The 22,719-nt window shown below is 32.6% G+C and overlaps 1 protein-coding gene across 2 annotated transcripts in view; it reads left to right on the top strand.

Annotated features, from left to right (window-relative positions):
• Positions 1-9,618: 9,618 nt before the first annotated feature.
• The window catches only part of LOC143083866 (cryptochrome-2-like), a 30,487-nt gene continuing 17,386 nt past the window's right edge, over positions 9,619-22,719 (top strand). Inside the window, exons 1-4 of one of the 2 annotated variants that reach the window (XM_076260243.1) lie at positions 9,619-9,746; positions 11,964-12,178; positions 19,493-19,687; positions 22,377-22,480. In XM_076260243.1, coding sequence (XP_076116358.1) covers positions 11,964-12,178; positions 19,493-19,687; positions 22,377-22,480 — 514 coding nt within the window. In that variant the 5' untranslated portion in view covers positions 9,619-9,746. Of the gene's footprint in view, positions 9,770-11,963; positions 12,179-19,492; positions 19,688-22,376; positions 22,481-22,719 lie in introns of both variants that reach the window. The other variant, XM_076260244.1, reaches the window with a different exon arrangement.

Raw genomic sequence — 22,719 nt, 5'->3', positions numbered from 1 at the left:
TTCTTTTGATTGTCTTTCTTTCAAAATGCTTTAACAAAATAAACACATATCTATCCAGTAAACATAAAAATAAGGAGATGTGGTATGAATGCCAAATGACAACTATCCATCTGAGACCAAATGATTTAGAAGCAACTAGATCATAGTACAGGCTTAAACAATGATCAATGTATACCTGGCTTGAGTAAATATATTTAAAAGATCACAATTCATCTTAAGAATTGGCAATAGCCCATAAATAGTCCCGTTGCTCCTTAAAATCTGTGTAACTAAATTAGTAAAAATGTCCATGTTATATTCTGGTCTTGGCTCAAGCTATCAAGGAGACAGGAGTTGTGGCTTCAGTACTTATTTTTTTGTTTTTTAGAACTTTAATAGTCTGGCTCTGAAATACTTTTCCATAAAAGTAAATGTTTAAGCAGATTATTTCAACTATGTTGAGGGTATTTTCATATAATCCTTCATCAATTGATCAATCAATTATTTATTGAACCAACAAGTCAACAAATTCTTTAAGGACTTATAAGGCAGTAAATACATCTCTTATTACCAATATCTTATAAAGAAATAATATGTTGGAGTCACACAGAAAAATGCAGAGACACAAATGCAAGACCTGTAGAATCCTTCAAGAATCCATTCACAATTGATTAATGACAGGATTGCCTCTATGATTGAAGTTATAATAGTATCCATTCTATATAAGAAGAATGGTGTGGGTTTCAACATCTATACACAATGATACAGGTCTAACCAAATACTATGGATTCATTTATTTCGTAGGAACCAATTTTCGTGGATTGTGGTAAACTAGCATTTAAGTGAATATATTTTTTGTGGTTTTACATACAAAGCCTACAGAATATTTGTAATTTGTTGCACATTTGAATTCATGGAACACCTGTACCCACAAAACTCACAAATATTGGTATCCATTGAAGATTAATGATTATCGGTAATTCGTATATTTTCCCTTTGATCTTACTGCCGCATATTTTCAAGTATCAACGTACTGGCTGTATCACTGAAAATATTAGGCAATACATTGTGTGACGTCATAATTACGAATAAATAGAATAAAAGGTAGTTGAGTTTTTATACGACCGCAAAATTTGAAAAAATTTTCGTCGTATATTGCTATCACGTTGGCGTCGGCGTCGTCGTCGTCGTCCGGCGTCCGAATACTTTTAGTTTTCGCACTCTAACTTTAGTAAAAGTGAATGGAAATCTATGAAATTTTAACACAAGGTTTATGACCACAAAAGGAAGGTTGGTATTGATTTTGGGAGTTTTGGTCCCAACATTTTAGGAATTAGGGGCCAAAAAGGGCCCAAATAAGCATTTTCTTGGTTTTCGCACTATAACTTTAGTTTAAGTTAATAGAAATCTATGAAATTTTGACACAAGGTTTATGACCACAAAAGAACGGTTGGGATTGATTTTGGGAGTTTAGGTTTCAACAGTTTAGGAATTAGGGGCCAAAAAAGGGCCCAAATAAGCATTATTCTTGGTTTTCGCACAATAACTTTAGTTTAAGTAAATAGAAATCAATGAAATTTAAACGCAATGTTAATGACTACAAAAGGAAGGTTGGTATTGATTTTGGGAGTTAAGGTCCGAACAGTTTAGGAATTAGGGGCCAAAAAGGGACCCAAATAAGCATTTTTCTTGGTTTTCGCACCATAACGTTAGTATAAGTAAATAGAAATCTATGAAATTTAAACACAAGGTTTATGACCATAAAAGGAAGGTTGGTATTGATTTTGGGAGTTTTGGTCCCAACAGAATAAGGGGCCCAAAGGGTCCAAAATTAAACTTTGTTTGATTTCATCAAAATTGAATAATTGGGGTTCTTTGATATGCCGAATCTAACTGTCATGACTGTGTATGTAGATTCTTAACTTTTGGTCCCGTTTTCAAATTGGTCTACATTAAGGTCCAAAGGGTCCAAAATGAAACTTAGTTTGATTTTGACAAAAAATGAATCAGTTAGGTTCTTTGATATGCTGAATCTAAAAATGTACTTAGATTCTTGATTATTGGCCCAGTTTTCAAGTTGGTCCAAATCGGGGTCCAAAATTAAACTTTGTTTGATTTCATCAAAAATTGAATAAATGGGGTTCTTTGATATACCAAATCTAACTGTGTATGTAGATTCTTCATTTTTGGTCCTGTTTTCAAATTGGTCTACACTAAAGTCCAAAGGGTCCAAAATTAAACTTAGTCTGATTTCAACAAAAATTGAAATCTTGGGGTTCTTTGATATGCTGAATCCAAAAATGTACTTAGATTTTTTATTATGGGCCCAGTTTTCAAGTTGGTCCAAATCAGGATCTAAAATTATTATATTAAGTATTGTGCAATAGCAAGTCTTTTCAATTGCACAGTATTGCGCAATGGCAAGAAATATCTAATTGCACAATATTGTGAAATAGCAAATTTTTTTTTAATTAGAGTTATCTTTCTTTGTCCAGAATAGTAAGCAAGAAATATCTAATTGCAAAATATTGTGCAATAGCAAGATTTTTTTTTAATTGGAGTTATCTTTCTTTGTCCAGAATCAACTTAAATCTTTGTTATATACAATATACAATGTATATTCACTTTTTACTACTAACTGATAAATTAAAATAATCTTTACCATTCAGTGATAACAAGCAGTTTTTTTACATCTTAATATTTTATGATGTATTTAAATGAGTAGTTATTGTTGCAAACTCCATTAGAAATTTTAATTGAGATTAGTTTTGGAATAAGGGAAAGGGGGATGTGATTAAAAAAATTGGGATCAATTTTTCTCATTTGAAATTTCATAAATAAAAAAGAAAATTTCTTCAAACATTTTTTTGAGAGGATTAATATTCAACAGCATAGTGAATTGCTCTGAGAGAAAACAAAAATTTTAAGTTCATTAGAACACATTCATTCTGTGTCAGAAACCTATGCTGTGTCAACTATTTATTGATACTGACAATATCATGTGGAATATCTTGACGAGTCCGTAAGGGCTACCTATTATTCTATATATCCACAGTAATTAAAAATTGATATTTGCTATTTTATTGCTAAGAATGCAGAGTACTGGATTAACACAGTACAGGTCATTACCACAAATTTTGTTTGTTTTAATCAACATACAAAAATAAGGAGATTCGGTTTGATTATCAATGAGACAACTATTCATCTAGACCAAGAGGCAAAGTTGTGAACAATTACAAGTTGCTAAATGACATGTCTTTCTGTGAACTATTATTTAGTAAACATTTGATAAAAAACTCCCAATAAATTTGAATTTATAGTAATTAATTCATTGGGTTTAACCACACTTTCAGTGTTCTTGGTTATATCATGGTAAGTTGACAACAAGATTTTTTATTGGTGGTTAAAGTAGTCTGAGAACAGAGAGAACACTGACTTTATGTCTTTAGCATTATCCCAAATAAATGATAAGTTTATAAACAACATTACCAAAAAAAAAAGCTAGCTTTGGTATTTAAAGGAAAAAGATACAAAATTGACTAAAAATTAAGCATCACTCCCTTACATTTAATTAAGTGTCACCATTTCCTGCTCAACACGTGAAAGCCATCATGCAACTCCTGTTAAAATACAGCGATGAGTCATTTCGTGAATGGGGAATTGATTAATGTCTTTCTTCTAACCATTTTAAAGAGATCATAGAATTCCATCTTCGCTAGCCAAGGGTTACGATCCACTCCCGTTCTTCTTAGCTAGCGAAGATAACAGAATTCATGCATAACATTTAAACCATCAAATATATACATCAACTTCAACAGAAGTCCCTAGATTCCTTTGATGGCAGACTGCCTTTTTTAGCTCACCTGGCCAAAGAGTGAGCATTTCTCATCACTTGGTGTCTGTCGTCTATCGCCCTTTGTCATCTGTTAACTTTTACCAAAATCTACTCCTCTAAAAAATACTGGGCCTAAATTAAACAAAACTTGGCCTAGATCATCCTTACAGTATCTTGTCAAGTAGTTTTAAAAATGTATGCTATGACCCTGGTCATCAACCAAGAAGGCTACCATCACTAAAATAGAACATGTCAAATGCAGTTTTAGGCTTATATCTCTGAAACTAAAACATTAAGAGCAAAACTTGTTCATTATGTCAAGATCTATCTGCTCTGAAATTTTCAGATGCATTAAACAACCACAGCCACCTGTCTCAGATTTTTTTCCTTATATATACCTAATATAACACTATGTTACATTAAGGTATATAGGAAAATATTTTCTGAGACCAGTGCCTGTGTAAACAACCCCTTGCTTGGTTACTGCCACTGAATTTGTACATTTGAGGAAATTTTGCCGGTTTTGATTATCTTAAATATTGTAATTGATGGAGATAAAATGTAAACAGAAAAATTGTTCAGCAAAGTAAGCTCTATAAAGGAGTTGTACATGATCAACATGGTCAATTGACCCCTTTCGAGTTATTTCTCTTTAAAGTCAATATTTCATAATTTTATTATACGACCGCAAAAATTGAGAATACTTTTAGTTTTCGCACTCTAACTTTAGTAAAAGTGAATAGAAATCTATGAAATTTTAACACAAGGTTTATGACCACAAAAGGAAGGTTGGGATTGATTTTGGGAGTTTTGGTTCCAACAGTTTAGGAATTAGGGGCCAAAAAAGGGCCCAAATAAGCATTATTCTTGGTTTTCGCACAATAACTTTAGTTTAAGTTAATAGAAATCAATGAAATTTGAACACAAGGTTTATGACCACAAAAGGAAGGTTGGTATAGATTTTGGGAGTTTAGGTCCAAACAATTTAGGAATTAGGGGCCAAAAAGGGGCCCAAATAAGCATTTTTCTTGGTTTTCGCACCATAACTTTGGTATAAGGGTCCAAAATTAAACTTTGTTTGATTTCATCAAAAATTGAATAATAGGGGTTCTTTGATATGCCGAATCTAACTGTGTATGTAGATTCTTAATTTTTGGTCCTGTTTTCAAATTGGTCCACATTAAGGTCCAAAGGGTCCAAAATTAAAGTTTGATTTTAACAAAAATTGAATTCTTGGGCTTCTTTGATATTCTGAATCTAAACATGTACTTAGATTTTTGATTATGGGCCCAGTTTTCAAGTTGGTCCAAATCAGAATCCAAAATTATTATATTAAGTATTGTGCAATAGCAAAAAATTTTCAATTGCACAGTATTGCGTAATAGCAAGAAATCTTCAATTGCACAGTATTGTGCAATAGCAAGTATTTTCAATTGCACAGTATTGCGCAATAGCAAGAAATATCTAATTGCACAATATTGTGCAATAGCAAGAAATTTCAATTGGAGTTATCTTTCTTAGTCCAGAATAGTAGTTGAATCAACTTAAATCCTTGTTTTATACAATATACAATGTATATTCACTTTTACTACCAACTGAAAAATTAAAACAATCTTTACCATTCAGTGATAACAAGCACTTTTTTTACATTTTAATATTTTATGATGTATTTAAATGAGTAGTTATTGTTGCAAACTCCATTAGAAATTTGAATTGAGATTGGTTTTGGAATAAAGGAAAGGGGGATGTGAAAAAAAAATTGGGGGGGGGGGGGGGTTCAATTTTTCTCATTTCAGATTTCATAAATAAAAAGAAAATTTCTTCAAACATTTTTTTGAGAGGATTAATATTCAACAGCAAAGGCAAAACAAAAATTTTAAGTTCATTAGACTACATTCATTCTGTGTCAGAAACCTATACTGTGTCAACTATTTAATCACAATCCAAATTTAGAGCTGAATCCAGCTTGAATGTTGTGTCCATTCTTGCCCCAACCGTTCAGGGTTCAACCTCTGCGGTCGTATAAAGCTGTGCCCTGCGGAGCATCTGGTTAAAATTTTTGTAAATTTTACAAAAATATTTTCTTCTGAAACTTCTGGGCCAAGTTCATTAAAGATGGAGATAATTATGAACAGCAAGAATGTTCAGTTATGTAAGATCTACAAGCATGTCACCATCATCAAAACAGAATTTTGTCATAATTCTATTCATGTTTATATATAATAATAGTAATCTTTATTTGTCATATAAGTAACATTATACTTGTGACATAAACAAAAGTTATAACAACAATAAAATAACTGAGTTAAACACACACATATCTATATATACAAGTAAAACTAACTAAGAGTTTATAATGTGTGTACTTTGTTTAATATGCACATGGACCAAGGAGGGGCTCTAGTTAGAACTTGTTGGAGTTCTAAAAAGGACTATAGCCCATTAAAGAAAAGTTTTTTCACGTTTAAAATATGAAGTTTTACTGATATCAAATTAATTATAAGACAACTTTCCCCTTCAAATCGATTGATTGTTAGTTTGCTCAATGCACAGTGACAAATATTTTAGACATATATTCATGGCAAAAACAACAAAAAGTGCTTGTTGCATATGGCAACTTCAGTTAATCGTATTATTCAATTACATTTAAAGCAATGATGTACAATTTAGTTCAATTAAATATCAACAATAATGTGGTTAAGGGTACATCAGGCAAATGAGATGTTGCCTTGTTTAACCCCACAACTAAAAAGGAAACAAGAAAATGTCTTGAGATATCAACATATTCTTTAAAAATACTAAAACAAATCTACTTTACAAAAGATACAGAGATGTGGTAGGATTGCAAATGAACCAAATATCCACGAAAGTTCAAATGTTAGCTATTATATGCAACCATACGGTATTCAACAAAGAAAACTCATACTGTATAGTTTTCTGTAAAATGCCCCGATATGAAAGTTAAATTGAAAAAAAAAATAATGATTAGAGCTTAATTGATAACAAAGCAATTATAGCAGACGTAAACCAATGACAACCAACTACAAACTTATACGCCTGCTAATCAATATAGTTGCTTTTTTTTTGCCGCATTTGATGTAAAATATGCTTGTTAGGTGTACATGACTGTCTCGCTGGGTTTATATGGCATTGACTTCAATAGTGTTCATGGTTTATATAATGTTAAGTTTATGTGATATTCATAGCAAAACATTCATATTCAACCATGATGTGTACTGCAGGCACGACATTTCTGTGTGTGCACTATTGCTTCTTCTTTATCATTGAAATGTTTCCCGCGGTTGATGCTTAAAACTTCGGGGATATCAAGTCTTCATAAAATAAATGTTAATGAGAGTTTTTTGTAACTTTTCAAGGAACGGTGGTTCACAGAAATACACATATTATACTTAGTTTAGAAGTTCGCACAATCATTTTGTTACCGTGAAGGATTTTTATATTGTATAAAATCTGTATTGTGTCTTCTTCTGCAAATCTCCAGCATGTATTGCACACCTATGAATATGATGATCTAAAGTCATTGCACCCGAGACCTCCAACTCTAAGATTCCTTGGAACAGCAGACGCAAAAAAGTGTGGACTGGTTTTATATAACGTCTCCTGCACGCCTTCTAATCCTGTTGGTCATTCAAAATACAGCAAATATCATGTCACAATTTGTGACAATCAAGTCTTATTGTTGAATCCATCGAATCATTGCTCAACAATGTCATATGGTTTGATAGAAAATTACAGTTTAGTGTGTGGATGGGAAATGTGCCAGTTCGGCTCTTACAGTGACACCGAGAACTGCTTTGTTCAGGAAACGTTTTTATAGATGCAGCAATAGGTGTAATGCAATGAAGAAAATAACTTAAGTGATATCTTGTTCTCAGGCCTATTTATACATCTGAGGTGACCGTGTAATCAGAATCAAAATAAATGTACGTGTCTACAGTAATGGGCCGGGATATGTCCCAGATCTAGACCATGAATAGGAATAAATTTACAAAAATGTATAAACTATAGAAAAAAAAAAAAAAAAAAAAAAACTTGAGGTTATTTTAAACAGTTATACAAGCGAAACAATGAAATACTATATTTTGCCGTCAGTTTGGTTAATTTTGCCAGTCAAATTTAGATTTAAAAACATCACAAATGTATTATTGAATTTAACCTCAGTTGGTGATGATCGTCAAAAAGGGGGATCATGGATCTACCACGACCTTTTATCCTAGAATCATGAGCTCAAAAAAGGATTGTAGTTACGATATGAAGAACATATCTGCTATCATCTAGGAGACGATATTTCATATGGGATGGCGTTCGACTCGTAAACTATCATCGGATTTACGAAGGGATGATTTCAACAGTTACTTCACCATTTGGTTTGAAAGCTTTCTTTTGTTCAGTATCCCTCTAGATCATGACAAGGGGCAAAAGTCTGGGATTATCGTACCAATTGGATGATGCATACTCCATATACAAGGGCTGCTTGTATGTTGCTACAAAGAAATGCACAGTTCACATCATAGTGATCATCTCTTTTGTTCAATCGATCCTCATTGTCAATTTCTAGAAGCATAAGTCAAGATATGAGGTAGACTTTTTGTTGTATCCTGATCTTGATCAATCTTTAGTTCGATGGAAAATATGCGTTCACCATATATACTGCATAGTCATCAAATTTTGAATTATTTAGTGAGATGATCATCTCATAGCGAATTGTTGATAGAAGTGAAATGACCAGTACCAAAGTTGTAGTTTATAGTTTCAGGCTATACTAGTACAAGGTAGCAGTTCCAATACTCCACTGATTCACTAAGGATACTAGTTTTGACGACTTCAGCCTGCACAGATAACATTGTTTTTTTATTATTTTTTTTTAACTAAAAATGATGTTTGTGAGAAAGAAAATTATGTGTAGTCCCTAGCCTTAAGTGTATTGTATCGTGTATATATGTTCATGATAAGCCATTGATCAATATATGAGCAATGTCGGCAGGAGTGCTTTTTCAATCATGACTGAAGTACAAATCCTTGCATAAACTGTTATAAAGTTAAATGTTTCTTTTGAACCTTTTTGTAATTTGGACTTTTTGCACGTTTTAGTATGCTATGAATCAAATATGAAAATTAGACAGCTATACTGCCATTTTCAGTTTTCATACTGTACGTTGCTACCTTAACCAGGGGCGGATCCGGCCATTTTAAAAAGGGGATCCGCCACTGTTAACATTGACGGGAAAAAAGCAAAATCACAAAAATACTGAACTCAGAGGAAAATCTAATCGGAAAGTCCATAATCACATGCACAGGCACTCGTCTCAGAATTTGTTTCCCCTATATACCGTTGTTATATTAAGGTATATGGGATTTTTTTCTGAGACAAGTGCCAGCTAGTGTGATCACATGGCAAAATAAAATGACAAAACACATAAAAAACGAATGGACAAGAACTGTCATATTCCTGACTTGGTACAGGCATTTTCAAATGTAGAACAGTGGATTAAACCTGGTTTTATAGCGCTAAACCTCTCACTTTGACTGATGACAGTCTCATCAAATTTCGTTAGATAACCATCATGTAAAATGATGAGTGAACTAAACAGACATAATAAATAAAATAGCCTTCAAAATATGGGTACAGCAGTCATCATCGTGTAACAATTTAAAAGGGAAAAACAATTTAACAGAACACAAAAACATCTATCTACAAACACATTCATTGATTCGCGTGTCAGACGTCAGAAAATTTTATACGTGACGGAATTGGTACCTAGTCATTCCGATTTCGCTCTATATATATAATTTTTGCGCGCCATATTTTGTGTTACGCAACGTATTTCGTTTGTGGCTGAGTTTGCCTTTTGGTGTGTTTACAAGAAGATACATCAAGTCGTAGACTATTACATGTAGAAGAAACAAAAAGGTTTTAGTCAAAGCAAACTTATTGTACGGCAATCTCTAATGTATGATATCCAGAGCGATTTTCATATTTTAGACGCCCTCGAAATCACTGATGATTATCAAGCCCTGTTTGGTCTATATATAGGATTTTTTTGCAACTTACTTTGCCTCGAACCGTAGCCTTTTACTCCTTCAGCACGGGTCCACACTATCAAAGCAAGTAGACATATACCATATGCATGCAGCCTCTCAGTATCTGATAGAATTTTGTAAATACATCAAGTTATAAATAAATCTGTTTTAGGTAATAGGGTAAGGGGAAGCACTGTTACACCTTCCCCACCTCAGGAGTCATTGAACTATGATATTTTGATCACTTTACCTGGGAAGGTATTTCTGCTGTTATGTCAAACAGATGTTTTGACAAAAAAAGCTGGCAGTACAACATCGTCATCTGGTCAAATCAGCACCTTTTTAAGGTTCATCATAACAAGGATTTGTATAGTTATAACTATACAAATCCTTGATCATAACAAATGGACAAATATGGCCGTATTTTCACCTCAAAAACTGCTCTGTGTACAGACTTACCTGTGCTGTTTGGAAAGTTTTAATGCCTAGCATCCACTAGATATATAAAAGTTAAATGCATTTTGTGTTTAAAAAATATATAATCTTTCTTTGTTTTTGATGGGCATTTTTTTTCCTTTTTGCAAAAGGTGTAAAAATAAACAAACACCTGTATTACTTTGATACTGTCCACTCACTGACTCAGATAAACTCTTTAACTCACCTATAGTTGTGAAGATACCTCTTGTCCATGTCAATTAATGACAATCAAAACAATACAAACCGGTTTTTTTCCTGAGGGAGCATCTCATAGTTATACCACAACTTAGTTGATTTTCACACCTTTTGCATGAAGGAAAAAAATGCCAATCAAAATCCAAAAGAGATTTGATCTTTCTGAAACACAGAATGTATTTAACTTTTTTATATCTATATAGTGGATGCCAGGCATTAAAACTTTTCCAACTTCACAGGTAAGTCTGTACTCAGAGTAATTTTTGGCATGTAAATACAGCCATATTTGTTCGTTTGTTATGATGAACCTTAAGTCAATTTGGGATTAGATAATAAATGATATGATAAATGTATTTATTATGAATTGATGGGTCACTGTTAAAACTCCATTATATGGGGTCTTATATGACTAAATAAATTAAAGGGTTACGCCAGTGAGGATCCAGAAATTTTCATAAGTGGGGGCTACCTGGCTGCAAAGAGGGGCCTGTCATGCTACAGTGTTCCCTACATAACCAACCATAATTTTTTTCCAATTTCCGCAAAAGGGAGGTCCCTCCCGCCCCTAAATCTGATTCTAGAAGCAGGTAGAAGAAAATTACATAAATGAAGAAATAAATTAACAATTTAAGCCCACTTTGTATGGGTTCCTCAGTGGCCACCAGAAGCAATAATGCAGATCATCTATTTTGGCTAATATATGGGCGTAACTCAGGGATTTCTTATGATTATAGGGATTTTTGGTTCAGGGCACAAATTTTGTACTTGGAGAACATCATTTGCCATTCAAAATTAATAACTGTAGGTACCAGTGTTATATAATAGTATGGTCGGATTATGTTTCTGTGTGAAAGAGAGAGTTGTCCCCCTTTTGCCTGTAATTTGTATTTTTGTTTGTGACGTGATCTTTGTCTGATTAAAATGTAGAAAATGGAAGCAGATGTGTTTTTATCTGTCCGAATATAATCGCTTCCATCCATGCTACCAGAGCTATTCCCCTAGTCTGTAATACCAGCTTGTATTCAATGATGGTGATATTGTCATTTATTTAGTGACCAACCGCTTCAAGTACACATATAAAGGCAGAAAACATTTTCAACATTGTGATACATTTGTACATATACATGTGCAGGCTTTGCTCATTGTTGAAGGCCATACAGTGACCTTTAGTTGTTAATTTATGTGTTTTACTACTTGTTGCTATTGTCACTATATAATAAAAATGGTTAAATACATGTAGCAGTCAAATTGGCTAGTCAGGTTCAATTTTTGTAAAAATAAGCTCATCAACAACGCTAATGGTTTGAAAGCAAATTCACCTAATCCCATTTGAAGCCATATATACAATGATATATGCAATCCATAGTTTAACCTTCATCTTGAGAACATCCATATGTGTATAATTATGATAGGTATCCATTTTTTTCTATTACAGATGACAAAAAGATCTATTCACTGGTTTCGCAAAGGTCTCCGTCTCCATGACAACCCAGCTTTACTGGCTGCTTGCGAGAATGCTGTTGATGTTAAACCAATTTTCATCCTGGATCCATGGTTTGCCAGTAATGCAAGAGTTGGTGTAAACAGATGGCGATTCCTGTTACAGACTCTACAAAACTTGGACCAAAGTTTGAAAAAATATAATTCCAGGTACATGTGAAATTTGAATTATTAAAAAATATATGCTGTAAAATATACACCAAGAAATTTTAACAACACCTGCATAAAAAAGATTTTTAGCATTTTTTTTTTTGTACTTGATCCATTCTGTCATCTGTCTAGAATGAATCTTTGGGTTATATTACTTATTTCTGGCTATGTTAACTTATATATATATATATATTTATGCAACATCAAATTTATTATAAATTTTACTGTTACCATGGTTACTGAGACATATTTCTTTAGATCAAATTGTATACAGCTGAAGGCCGCCTCATTCTCAATCACCAAGATGAAACTATAAAATATGACACACCTTCATTTTGATTCTTAACTGAATGAGCTTTTTTGGGATACGATTGTTTTCAAGCAATCTGTAGACTTATACCAGTGGCTCAGAGCATTGTCCTCACGTCAATCGTTTTATTCTAAACGTAAAGGAACATCTCAGATTCTTATGATTGTCTTGCTTTAAAAGGTAAAAACAAACAGAGGGATTGACCGTAAACAACTTTCCTATAATGTTCTTTTCATAATCTTCATGTTTGATAATTCCCTTGACTTATATGCATGTTTTAAACAACACGGAAAATCAGAATTAAGCAGTATTTATATTTAGTATTTTTATAAATTTAGAAACATGTCAGAGGGAATTCCCAGTTTTGATAAAATGCGAGAGTTCTCTGAATTCCGATAAATCTATTTCTGTCATTTAAGAACTGAAGTGGAGTTTTTGGAAAATGACGCAGTCATTGTTCCATTACTGGCGACCTGAACTTCATATGATTTCTCTGCCTACCGCGCTTGGTTTCGTATTTACTATTTTCCATACAAACTGGAATCTGCTTGTGTTATCATTATGCATGATCATTGTGTAGTAATCAGCCAGGAACCAGTTTAAAATTTGTAAACTACAAAACGTAATCGGTTACTGTTCATTCCGTTTTGATGTTTCATACCGACTTATATGGTTTGAGTAAGCTTAAGACCCTTCAAACATTAATGTGATAGGTATATTAAAGACTGTTTTACAAAAGGATGGAACTGTTTTGCTTTCAAAGTCGTACTATAGTAATATCTGTCATGTACGGATTTCCTCTCTCACCGGTTAATTTCTTCTTTTACACGTGCTTTTGAAACTTCCTGTTTAAACATCGCAAGTTTTAAAATTGTGTTTTGAGTGAATTAAACCTATTTTAACAATCATGAAGCGTTCCAGAATCATTTTCAAGCAGTTTCATCTTCTCTTTGATGATGGAAAATAGGTTTTCTCAAGAAAATACCGCAAACGATCGCAGAGGAATTGAAACTTACAAGTCAAGTCGGCACCTGGTTAAATTGGCATCTAGTCAAATCGGCACCTATTTGACGTCAATTCGGCATCCAATAATATTTGTTATAATATTTTCTATTCAATTAATTACTGACTGTTACCAAGTACATGGTGAATATGTTGTTGTGTATTTAGGTAAACAACGAAACCAAAGTGAATATGTTGTTGTGTATAAAGGTAAACAACGAAGCCCTTACCAAAGCTGTTGTTTTAACAATTAGACAATTATTAAAATAAAATGGAAAACTATGAGTCCCTTTCAATAAATCAAACTTTCATGCCATCAGTGATTTTCCAACCCTCATTTTGGGGCCGAATTTCGGCCCCATTCCCAAAGAGAAATATGCTCTTTTTTTCCCAATTTTCAGCTCTAAAATTCCCAATCGTATATGGACATCGTCGCGAGATTTTGTTATTGTCGTATCTCCGTATCGTGTATTATTTTGTTGACAAATCTCTGAGCGTTCGGGGTATTTCGGGAGTTATCATTATCGTTCACTTAAGACGATGATTGGTTTGCAATCTTTTTTGGATTGCATTGCAATCTACGATATTCTGGTCACGTTTGCGCTTGAAACATCCGAATGAATAATTCAATGACAAAGCAAAAAAATGAGACATAATGTAAACAAAATGAACGTAGATCATGTCTCATAATTCCAAATATTACACAAAGAAGCTAAAGGCGGCGGACGGTAGTAAATGCCGGAAGCTGGAAGCTTTTGGATTCAAAAAGTCGTTTCTACTTCCTTCTGATGAAACAAGTGAAAGAAGGAAAAGACCGACTCTCAGATACAGAACTGGAACAACTAGTTGACATGTTTAAAAATAAACATGAAGGAAAACTTGGAATTTTAAATAAAACTAAAAAATAAATGCTTCAGATTTCAAATGTGTCTTTTTAGAATTTCTATAGATTCTCATCATTATAAATAGAATCAGAAGGGATAGGTTGAATTTTACCTTTCAAGAGTAAAGTTACAAAGCTTGAGTGCATGCAAATGTGTCCTCAGACACATTCAACTTTTATTTTTTAATCCTTTTCCTTAAAAAGATAGCTTATTTTGTAGGCAATTCATGCAGTTAATCCTTCTCAGAATGCAGGATTTTGCACCTAATTTTCAAAATTTTCTTGGGGGGCATGCCCCCTAGCACGGCGCACACGGCTTATGCCGTGTGCCCACCGTCGTAAAGACCAATCATATTTTTCCCAAACCATAATTTTTTCCCAATTGCATGGGCCCCAGGACCCTTCCCCTAAACACCAGGAAAATCACTGCATGCCAAATAATTAGCAAATTTAAGGTGTTTTTTCTTCAGTAAAGTTTAAACAGCATTAAACCAACAATCCTGTAAAATGCTCAACTGGTTAAAATAATGCATAAAAATATCCAATATCTCATGTATTAGTCCAAATAATTATGACGTCTGGCAAGGCTATTTTATTGTTTTTCTGGGACGCCTTCCTACGACGTTCGTAGGAAGGCGTCCCAGAAAAAAATTAACATAGCCTTGCGGTCATAGGAAGGTGTCCCAGAATAAGATTTAAAAAGCCTTGCCAGACGTAATAATTATTTGGACTACTCATATCTATATCATTAAAAATATACCAAAAAAGTCATTTAGTTGAGAAAAATAAATTTATACAAAATGTACATGAACACCCAAAAATGTGAAAGTTAGTATTTAACTCTTTTTGCTTAAATACTGAAAAAAATTTTGGCAACCCCTTTCTTATTTTTACTCTTTTTGCTTAAAATACTGTTAAAAATATATATTTAACATGGGTGACGAATTGACTATATCAGGTGTCGATTTAACCAGGTGCTGATTTGTCCAGGTGCCGGTTTGACTAGAATTCTTTGACAAATGTTTGATATTTTGTGGAAGAAGGGGGTTCAGTCTATGTGGTATCAGGTCTGTTCGCGTCCAATACACTTTCGCACCCTACACATTCGCACCTCGCACATTCACACCCAAGGTCTGTTCGCACTCTACTCATTCGCGCCCAATTTTAATTCAAATTCAAGTTGAATAATTGGAAAATCATGATTGTTTTGAATTGCTTTGGTGTAAATACTGAATGTATTTATAGCTTGGTTATGAGTAACCCGAATAATTCAGTCGTTATATTCCGCTGATCTACGAAGGCTACATTAACGCCTGAACGTCTTCCTCGATCAAGACCGTCAACCGGAAAATTCACACCGCTTTGCAATATGGGAATTTTGATTTAAATTGGCAGCTAAAGAAGGAGGAGTTCCGGATGTTAATTGACGATAAATGATGTAAACTGATGTTAATTGATGTTTATTAATTAATATCGGATTTGTGTTAATTGAACACACGTGTTTGGTAAGACAATTTCAAGAGAGTTGCGCAGACTCATATCCTGATCGCCGCTGATTGGCTCTCTCTCACAGAGAGCAGGCGACGCGGCCAATGATCACAAGGAGTTCAAGCCCTCGTGTGGGAGAAAATCGGACACGGAAAGGGCTTGAATTATTCGAGTTAGGTTATGAGTAAAACATTGAAGATTTTAAAGGAAAAACACAAAAGATAATTGTTTTTAACAGCTTGGGCCCTTTGATCTGAAACAACGAAACAATAAAATATAGGAACCAAAATATAGCAATCCACTATTATAACCAAAACATGATAAAATTTATTCAACACACAGAAAAAAAACATAGTCAGAATCTCACTTCATTTTGAAACAAGTCAATGAAACAAAGTTATAACAATCATAGCAATACACTAACCAAAACATGATTAAGAGTTATTCAACACAAAATAAAACGTTGACAAAATACCACTTTATTTAGAGAGGATTATTATTATTTTTAACAATACGCTATCCAAAACATGATTAAGATTTATTCAACACACAAAAAAAATGCTGTCTCACTTTATTTTGAGATAATGACAACACTGAACAATTATACTTATAAGAAAACACTTGCTTACAGAGTTATTAAACACAAAACCAATTAAGATTGGTTGCGAACATGTAGGGTGTGAAAGTGAGAGGGGGCGAACATGAGTGGGCGCAAACATGAATGGGTGCGAACGGACCAGGATTCAGACTATGTACCAGTGAGAAATATACAAGCCTTTCTACGGTATTTATTTGTACAATTCAGGTAGTCTTGGCCTATTCATTTGCCTTAGAAAAAACAGCCAGTTGTCACCTTCACTTCACACACACACATATACGAATATCAATTATATGCTTACAAGACATGTTGCATTGTTAAACTAATTACGGTATGTGAAAATCAAGACTTGCATAAAAACTATCCCAATATTAGAGACAGTGGCGTCATTTTTCTTCAGAGCTTTCAGCTCTTTGATTCTTATATGTTACCGTTATGTAACTGATATTTGAGATTGTACTTCCATAAAGAAATAGAGAACCATCTAGGTCGTTTAATGAACATTTAATATACGTTCTTGCTCCAGGGTTTGTTTTGGAAATTATGACCATGCGTATAGTTTTCTTGACTTCAAGGGGTTTTAGATTGAATGGTTGCTCTGGATTCTCCACTCAATTAATTAATTTATAACTCATTGGATCTTTTCTATGTATGTCTGCTATTGAAGGTTATATGTTGTTGCATAATTTTAAATCATATGCATCATTTAAATTAAAATAAATGTAGTCCTCATCGTAGAACACCCCTTCAGGCGAAATGGAGTCTTCCATATTATCCTTTCGAGTTGTCTCCCTTCCGGAAGTAACTTCCGTGAATTCTGAATGAAAACAATACGTTGAGTATTAGCTCGTTCTGTCAATAAACGTCGTATTATATTAAAAACGATCACATTTTAAACCGATAAATGTGTACGGAAAGGAGTCATGATCACTGACCCAAAGGATATTAAATATTTAAAGAGTTAGGAATGGGGTTCCTCCTAGAATTAACGTAGGAAAATAGGTGATAAGATACGAAGTGAAATGCCTTCTCTCAGTCTGAGTCTCAGTGACTGCTGTGGAAAGTAAACTTGGAATTGATAGTACAAAAATAAAACATAGGCCTGATTACATGGTTCACACACTTTTATCCGTGATTGGCTATTTTGTGACTATTTTAAATGTGCAGTTGAATTAGTTTTGAAAATAATATTATCCAGCTACATGTATACATGTGTCAATGAAACAACGGCAATCGTATCCCTCAGAGAAATCTGCTCTTTGATTACTGTAAATATGATGGTAATATTTGATAATCTCCCCTATTATATGCTCACATTTACATTAGTAAGTAGATAGACCTTGACAAAAATTCACTTTTAATATATGGTTTAAATCATAAATCAGTCGCATTTAATATTTAGGTAAAATATCCAATTGATCTTTCACAAAGAAAAAGAAAAAAGTAAATTATGTTGTTGTTTCTTATAAAATAAAATTATATAAATAAAGATTTGTCTGTTGAAAATGTTATTTATTGTTATGTTTAAATATATACAAATAAAAGGGGATAATGTTTTATGCACATTGTCCATTTGACTTCTTAGTTCTATATATTTGCAGAAATAATTCTTAAAAATTCATTTTTATAAATTATATTTTTTTCCTTCATGTATGTTAATATATGATATATACAAACTCTGACTATTAATTTCATAATTTTTGATCAATAATTAAAAAAAATTCCCATTAGGTTTCTATGTTAATTTTATTTTTTGAAGTGTTGATTTCCTGATGGAGTAAGTATAAGTAGTGAAACAGCCTTCCAACCAAAACAAAAACAAAATACATGTGGTTTTAATGTTTGTTTAATTGTACCATGTGACTGTACCAATTTGAATATTAAAGGACACCAATAAAAATGATCATCACTTTATAGTTTTGATTATTGATTTTATATCATTATACAAGTTAACTTACTATACATAAGCTTTTCATGTTTTTAGCATAGGGAGATGTACGTATAACAATACGAAGAGGCTCTGAAAAGTTCTTTAAAATAAAAAAACCAGACTAAAGTTAATATACATTCAGTTATTTATTAATGTGCATTTCTTGGAAGCAAACAATTTAGGAAAATAAAAAAAAGTTTTTATAGTTGGTAAATTCTGTTATAACTCATGTCCACTAACATAACAATATGAAAGTAACGTTTACATATAAAATAATATTCATTTTCATATCCGTTGCCTATAAAGTACTATTTTATAATAGTTCATACTATATCTCATATATTTTTTTAAACAGAAAATGTAAATTGCAGTTTCCTATCAATAACAATTATTACAATAACATGACATGAAATCTAAGTTTGTTTGATGGTTAGTAGAGGTCATCTTAATATGAAAATATACATAATCACATGGTACAAATAAACAAACATTAAAACCTCATGTATTTTGTTTTTGTTTTGGTTGGAAGGCTGTTTCACTCCATCAGGAAATCAACACTTCAAAAAATAAAATTAACATAGAGACCTAATGGGAAACTTTTTTAATTATTGACCAAAAATTATGAAATTGATAGTCAGAGTTCGTATATATCATATATTAACACACATCAAGGAAAAAATATTAATTTATAAAAATGAATTTTTAAGAATTATTTTCTGCAAATATATAGAAGTCAAATGGACAATACCTGTAATTGTTTGAAAAAAAATCATGCATTGCAGAGTTCTTGAAAAGAATTGGTGAAAAGGTCATGACCACCAAAACATGAAAAGAACCTGCACAATTTTGGTATTTTGAGAGAGAAATAAATCTGAGAACCTGTAGATTTTCTTCAAGGACCATGAGGGAAGAAAATATTTTGAGAACTCTGGCATTGTATTAATGTTACCTGAGAAATATTTTGATACATGTATTTTTAACGTGTCAGTTATACAAATGTACATGTATGTAACCAGAAGCAAAGGTTATGTGTGATTTTGCCTTTGAACAACATACTTAAGAAAATTTCACTGAAGTCCTTTAAGTTATGTATTTAATTACAGGTTACATGTTGTTAGAGGAACCCCAGGAGAGGTTTTCCCAGAGCTGTTCAAACAATGGGAGACCACTCACTTGACCTTTGAACTTGACATTGAACCTTATGCCAAGGTCAGAGATGCTTCAGTTAAGGCACTTGCAGAAAAGTCTGGTGTTGAAGTGATGACATTTGTATCCAATACTCTGTATGACACGGAGAAGTAAGATTTATATATATATATATATATATATAGCATTTATATGGAGTTTATACTCTAGTTATCAGATAGTCTGTTTATAGTGTTTTATCTTGTGTTTAATTTCATCATTTCTTACAAATGTCACTTAATAAAGTCAGAAATCTTGCAATGCTTGGATCAATACAACATTATCTGCATTTAAACATCACCTTATTGGCAATGCTTGAGGTTTTCAACAGACTAAGGTTGTCGAAAAGGAAAAGAGGGGCCTTAGTTGCCAAGTGGTTTAAGTAGTTCTTATTCTATTATCAGTAGACTGTCAACACTGAGGTTGTGAATTTTTACCTTGCGGGTGCACTAACCCTAATCTTAATTGACTAGGATTGTCAGTTTTCCTATCTGAGGTCAGTGGTTTTCTCCTGGCACTCCTGCTTCTTCCACCCATAAAAACTGGCTGCAACGAAATAGTCCCAACAGTCAATCAATCAATCAATCAAAAAGGAAAAGCGATCTTGATTCTCCTTTGTGTGAGGAACTAGGGATATATGCAAAGACAGCAGTGTCACATGATACTATTTCAACTGCCCAATTGCAAACATGCTTTTCTTGGAACTTTTGATTTATATTATTGCATATGGTTTTTCAATAGCATACATTTTGTACACTATAAAACTTCACAAGTGTCTGATTAGAAAGTTGATGAACCAGGGGTATGTCAAAGAATGTCTTGTCCTTTTCTAAAAATATTCATCAGAAGGTACCAAGACCTTGTGGATAAATATTTGGTTTCAACTTCCCAAATAATACACAATGGTTTTCAAATGTATATTCTGTGTACTGATGTTGTTTATCATCTTAATACATGTTTCTTTCATATTAACTTTGTCCTTGTGACTTTTATGTTTCTTTGCTACATATGACGTGGCTTTTGGGATGGTGTATAGGTGAGGAATCAACAAATGTAAAATATATGTTGATTTCTTTAGTGAAATTGAAAAGTACTTTGAATATGATATATGTTTGCTTTGCTGTGTTAATTCTAGGTATGTGTAATTTGTTTCAGTTATCTCCCTTTTGCTATATAGATCTACAGTCAGATAATTAGGTGCTTTTTATAAACTTTCTGAAAATATCTTTTCAGTTATTATATAGACAACTATCATGATTATTATCATTAATAATTTTCAGAATTTTTCAATAACAGTTATCATGATTAAAAGTTAGAAGAAACAAAATGTTGATAATAATGATAAAATTGCCCAAATTACAGTACATGTAATATGAAAGGATTCAATTTCATACATGCATAAATTTTTATGTCCTTTTTACAGAAATACATTATAAAAAAATCTTTATTGATTTACAATGAAATAAAATGCTACATATAGATACGTATATTATAACATATAAAACATCTGTCACCTGTCATGCAAACATTTTAAAGTAAATTCAGTATAACAAACATTTGTATTGATCATTTAAATATTGATCATCATTTTATTTCTTATTTTTGTAAATTAAAAATTTAAAACTATACAAGATATAATATATATTTTGTTAAATTTCCAGTTTACAAACTATGACCTAAAACAAATTTTGAAAAACTAAAAAGGCAAAACATTATTATTCATCACAGGCTTATATTTACCCTTATTTAAATATAATTTTTTTGTTGTCACTGTTGCCACCTCCTTTTTTCCAACCATATCCACACATAGAGTACATCCATGTCACACTTCCCAATTAAGGTTGATGCTATTTTACTACCTGATATTTTAATTTTTGATCTGAGTGATTTTTGGGGTTGCCCATATCACAGACTTGTCCATGTCAGATTATGTCAGTTTGTTTATCTATAACCCATTGCTAATATAATTTCGGATCCTTTGAAGACATTCTTTATTCACCTTCCAGTTTTAGTCTTGTGAGCAATCAACCAATTTTGATGGTTGGAATTTCAACCATACACACAAAGGGGGGGGGGGGGAATATAAAAATCTTCATTTGTCCAATGTCAAGTTTAATTTAAAAAAATCTACGTTCTCAGATTGTTTTTAACCTTTTAATATCCTACTTGTTGTGCTATTACAGATTGTGCTTGTCCCCTCCAAGTAGTTGGAACATTTTTGTATGGGAAATTTAAGGACAAGTCAGGTATAAGCTTTGCCCATCCCATCCCTGACATATACATTTTTGACAGCTGCACATCATGCACATATATTTATGAATATTTTTATGCTCATTAAAGTGCATATACATAATGATCTTGGAATAACATTATTTAGCTATAGGTATTCTTGAATTTAAAGTTTTTAGACCCAACAGAAAATGATGTTTTAAGAGCATCAAATTTGTTATGGTTCACTAGAAACTAGACAAGCTAATCAAAAGTCAACCTTGTGTTTTTGAAGGGTATTGCAGCTGAACTTTTACTACATTAACATTAGCATGATGAGGGCTGTACCATAAATTACAAAAAAAATAAAATAATTCCTGCAAAAGTTTTATTTTTATATCATGTATATTATTGTTAGGGAAAGCATTCACTTCTTCAAGTTTTCTTGAAAAATCACACTGTGTTGTATACATATACATGATATATTAATATTCAGAAAAGTTGCTTTCCTACAATTATTTTTTGCGTTGATACTGTGTTTGATAAATATTTCAATTTACATATTTTTGCCTAAAATATTAAAATTTATTGCAGAGTTATCAAAGCTAATGGTGGAAATCCTCCATTGACCTACCAGCGTCTTCAAACTGTTCTCTCCAAAATGGGTGCCCCTCCTAAGCCTGTTGAGGGACCTAAAGGTATTTTAATCTTTCCTGTTAGTTTAAACATATTTATTTATAGTGGATTGGGAAACAAGTTTTGCAACTTAAATTAATCCCTTTCCACTTTGCGGGTACGAGTATTGCCTTGTAGTGGCATTAGCCTACTCTTTTTTGAAATCTAACAGGGTGTCTTTAACGTGCAAGAGATATGGCTCTCTCTTAACACAGGTCAGCCATTTATAGTCCCCTTTCCACAGACTATCATCGTTACCTCA

The sequence above is a fragment of the Mytilus galloprovincialis genome, chromosome 7 (assembly GCF_965363235.1).
Source record: "Mytilus galloprovincialis chromosome 7, xbMytGall1.hap1.1, whole genome shotgun sequence".
In the NCBI taxonomy this organism is placed as follows: domain Eukaryota; kingdom Metazoa; phylum Mollusca; class Bivalvia; order Mytilida; family Mytilidae; genus Mytilus; species Mytilus galloprovincialis.
The sequence above is the reverse complement of the archived record's forward strand: the minus strand, read 5'-3'. Positions and strand labels throughout refer to the sequence as shown.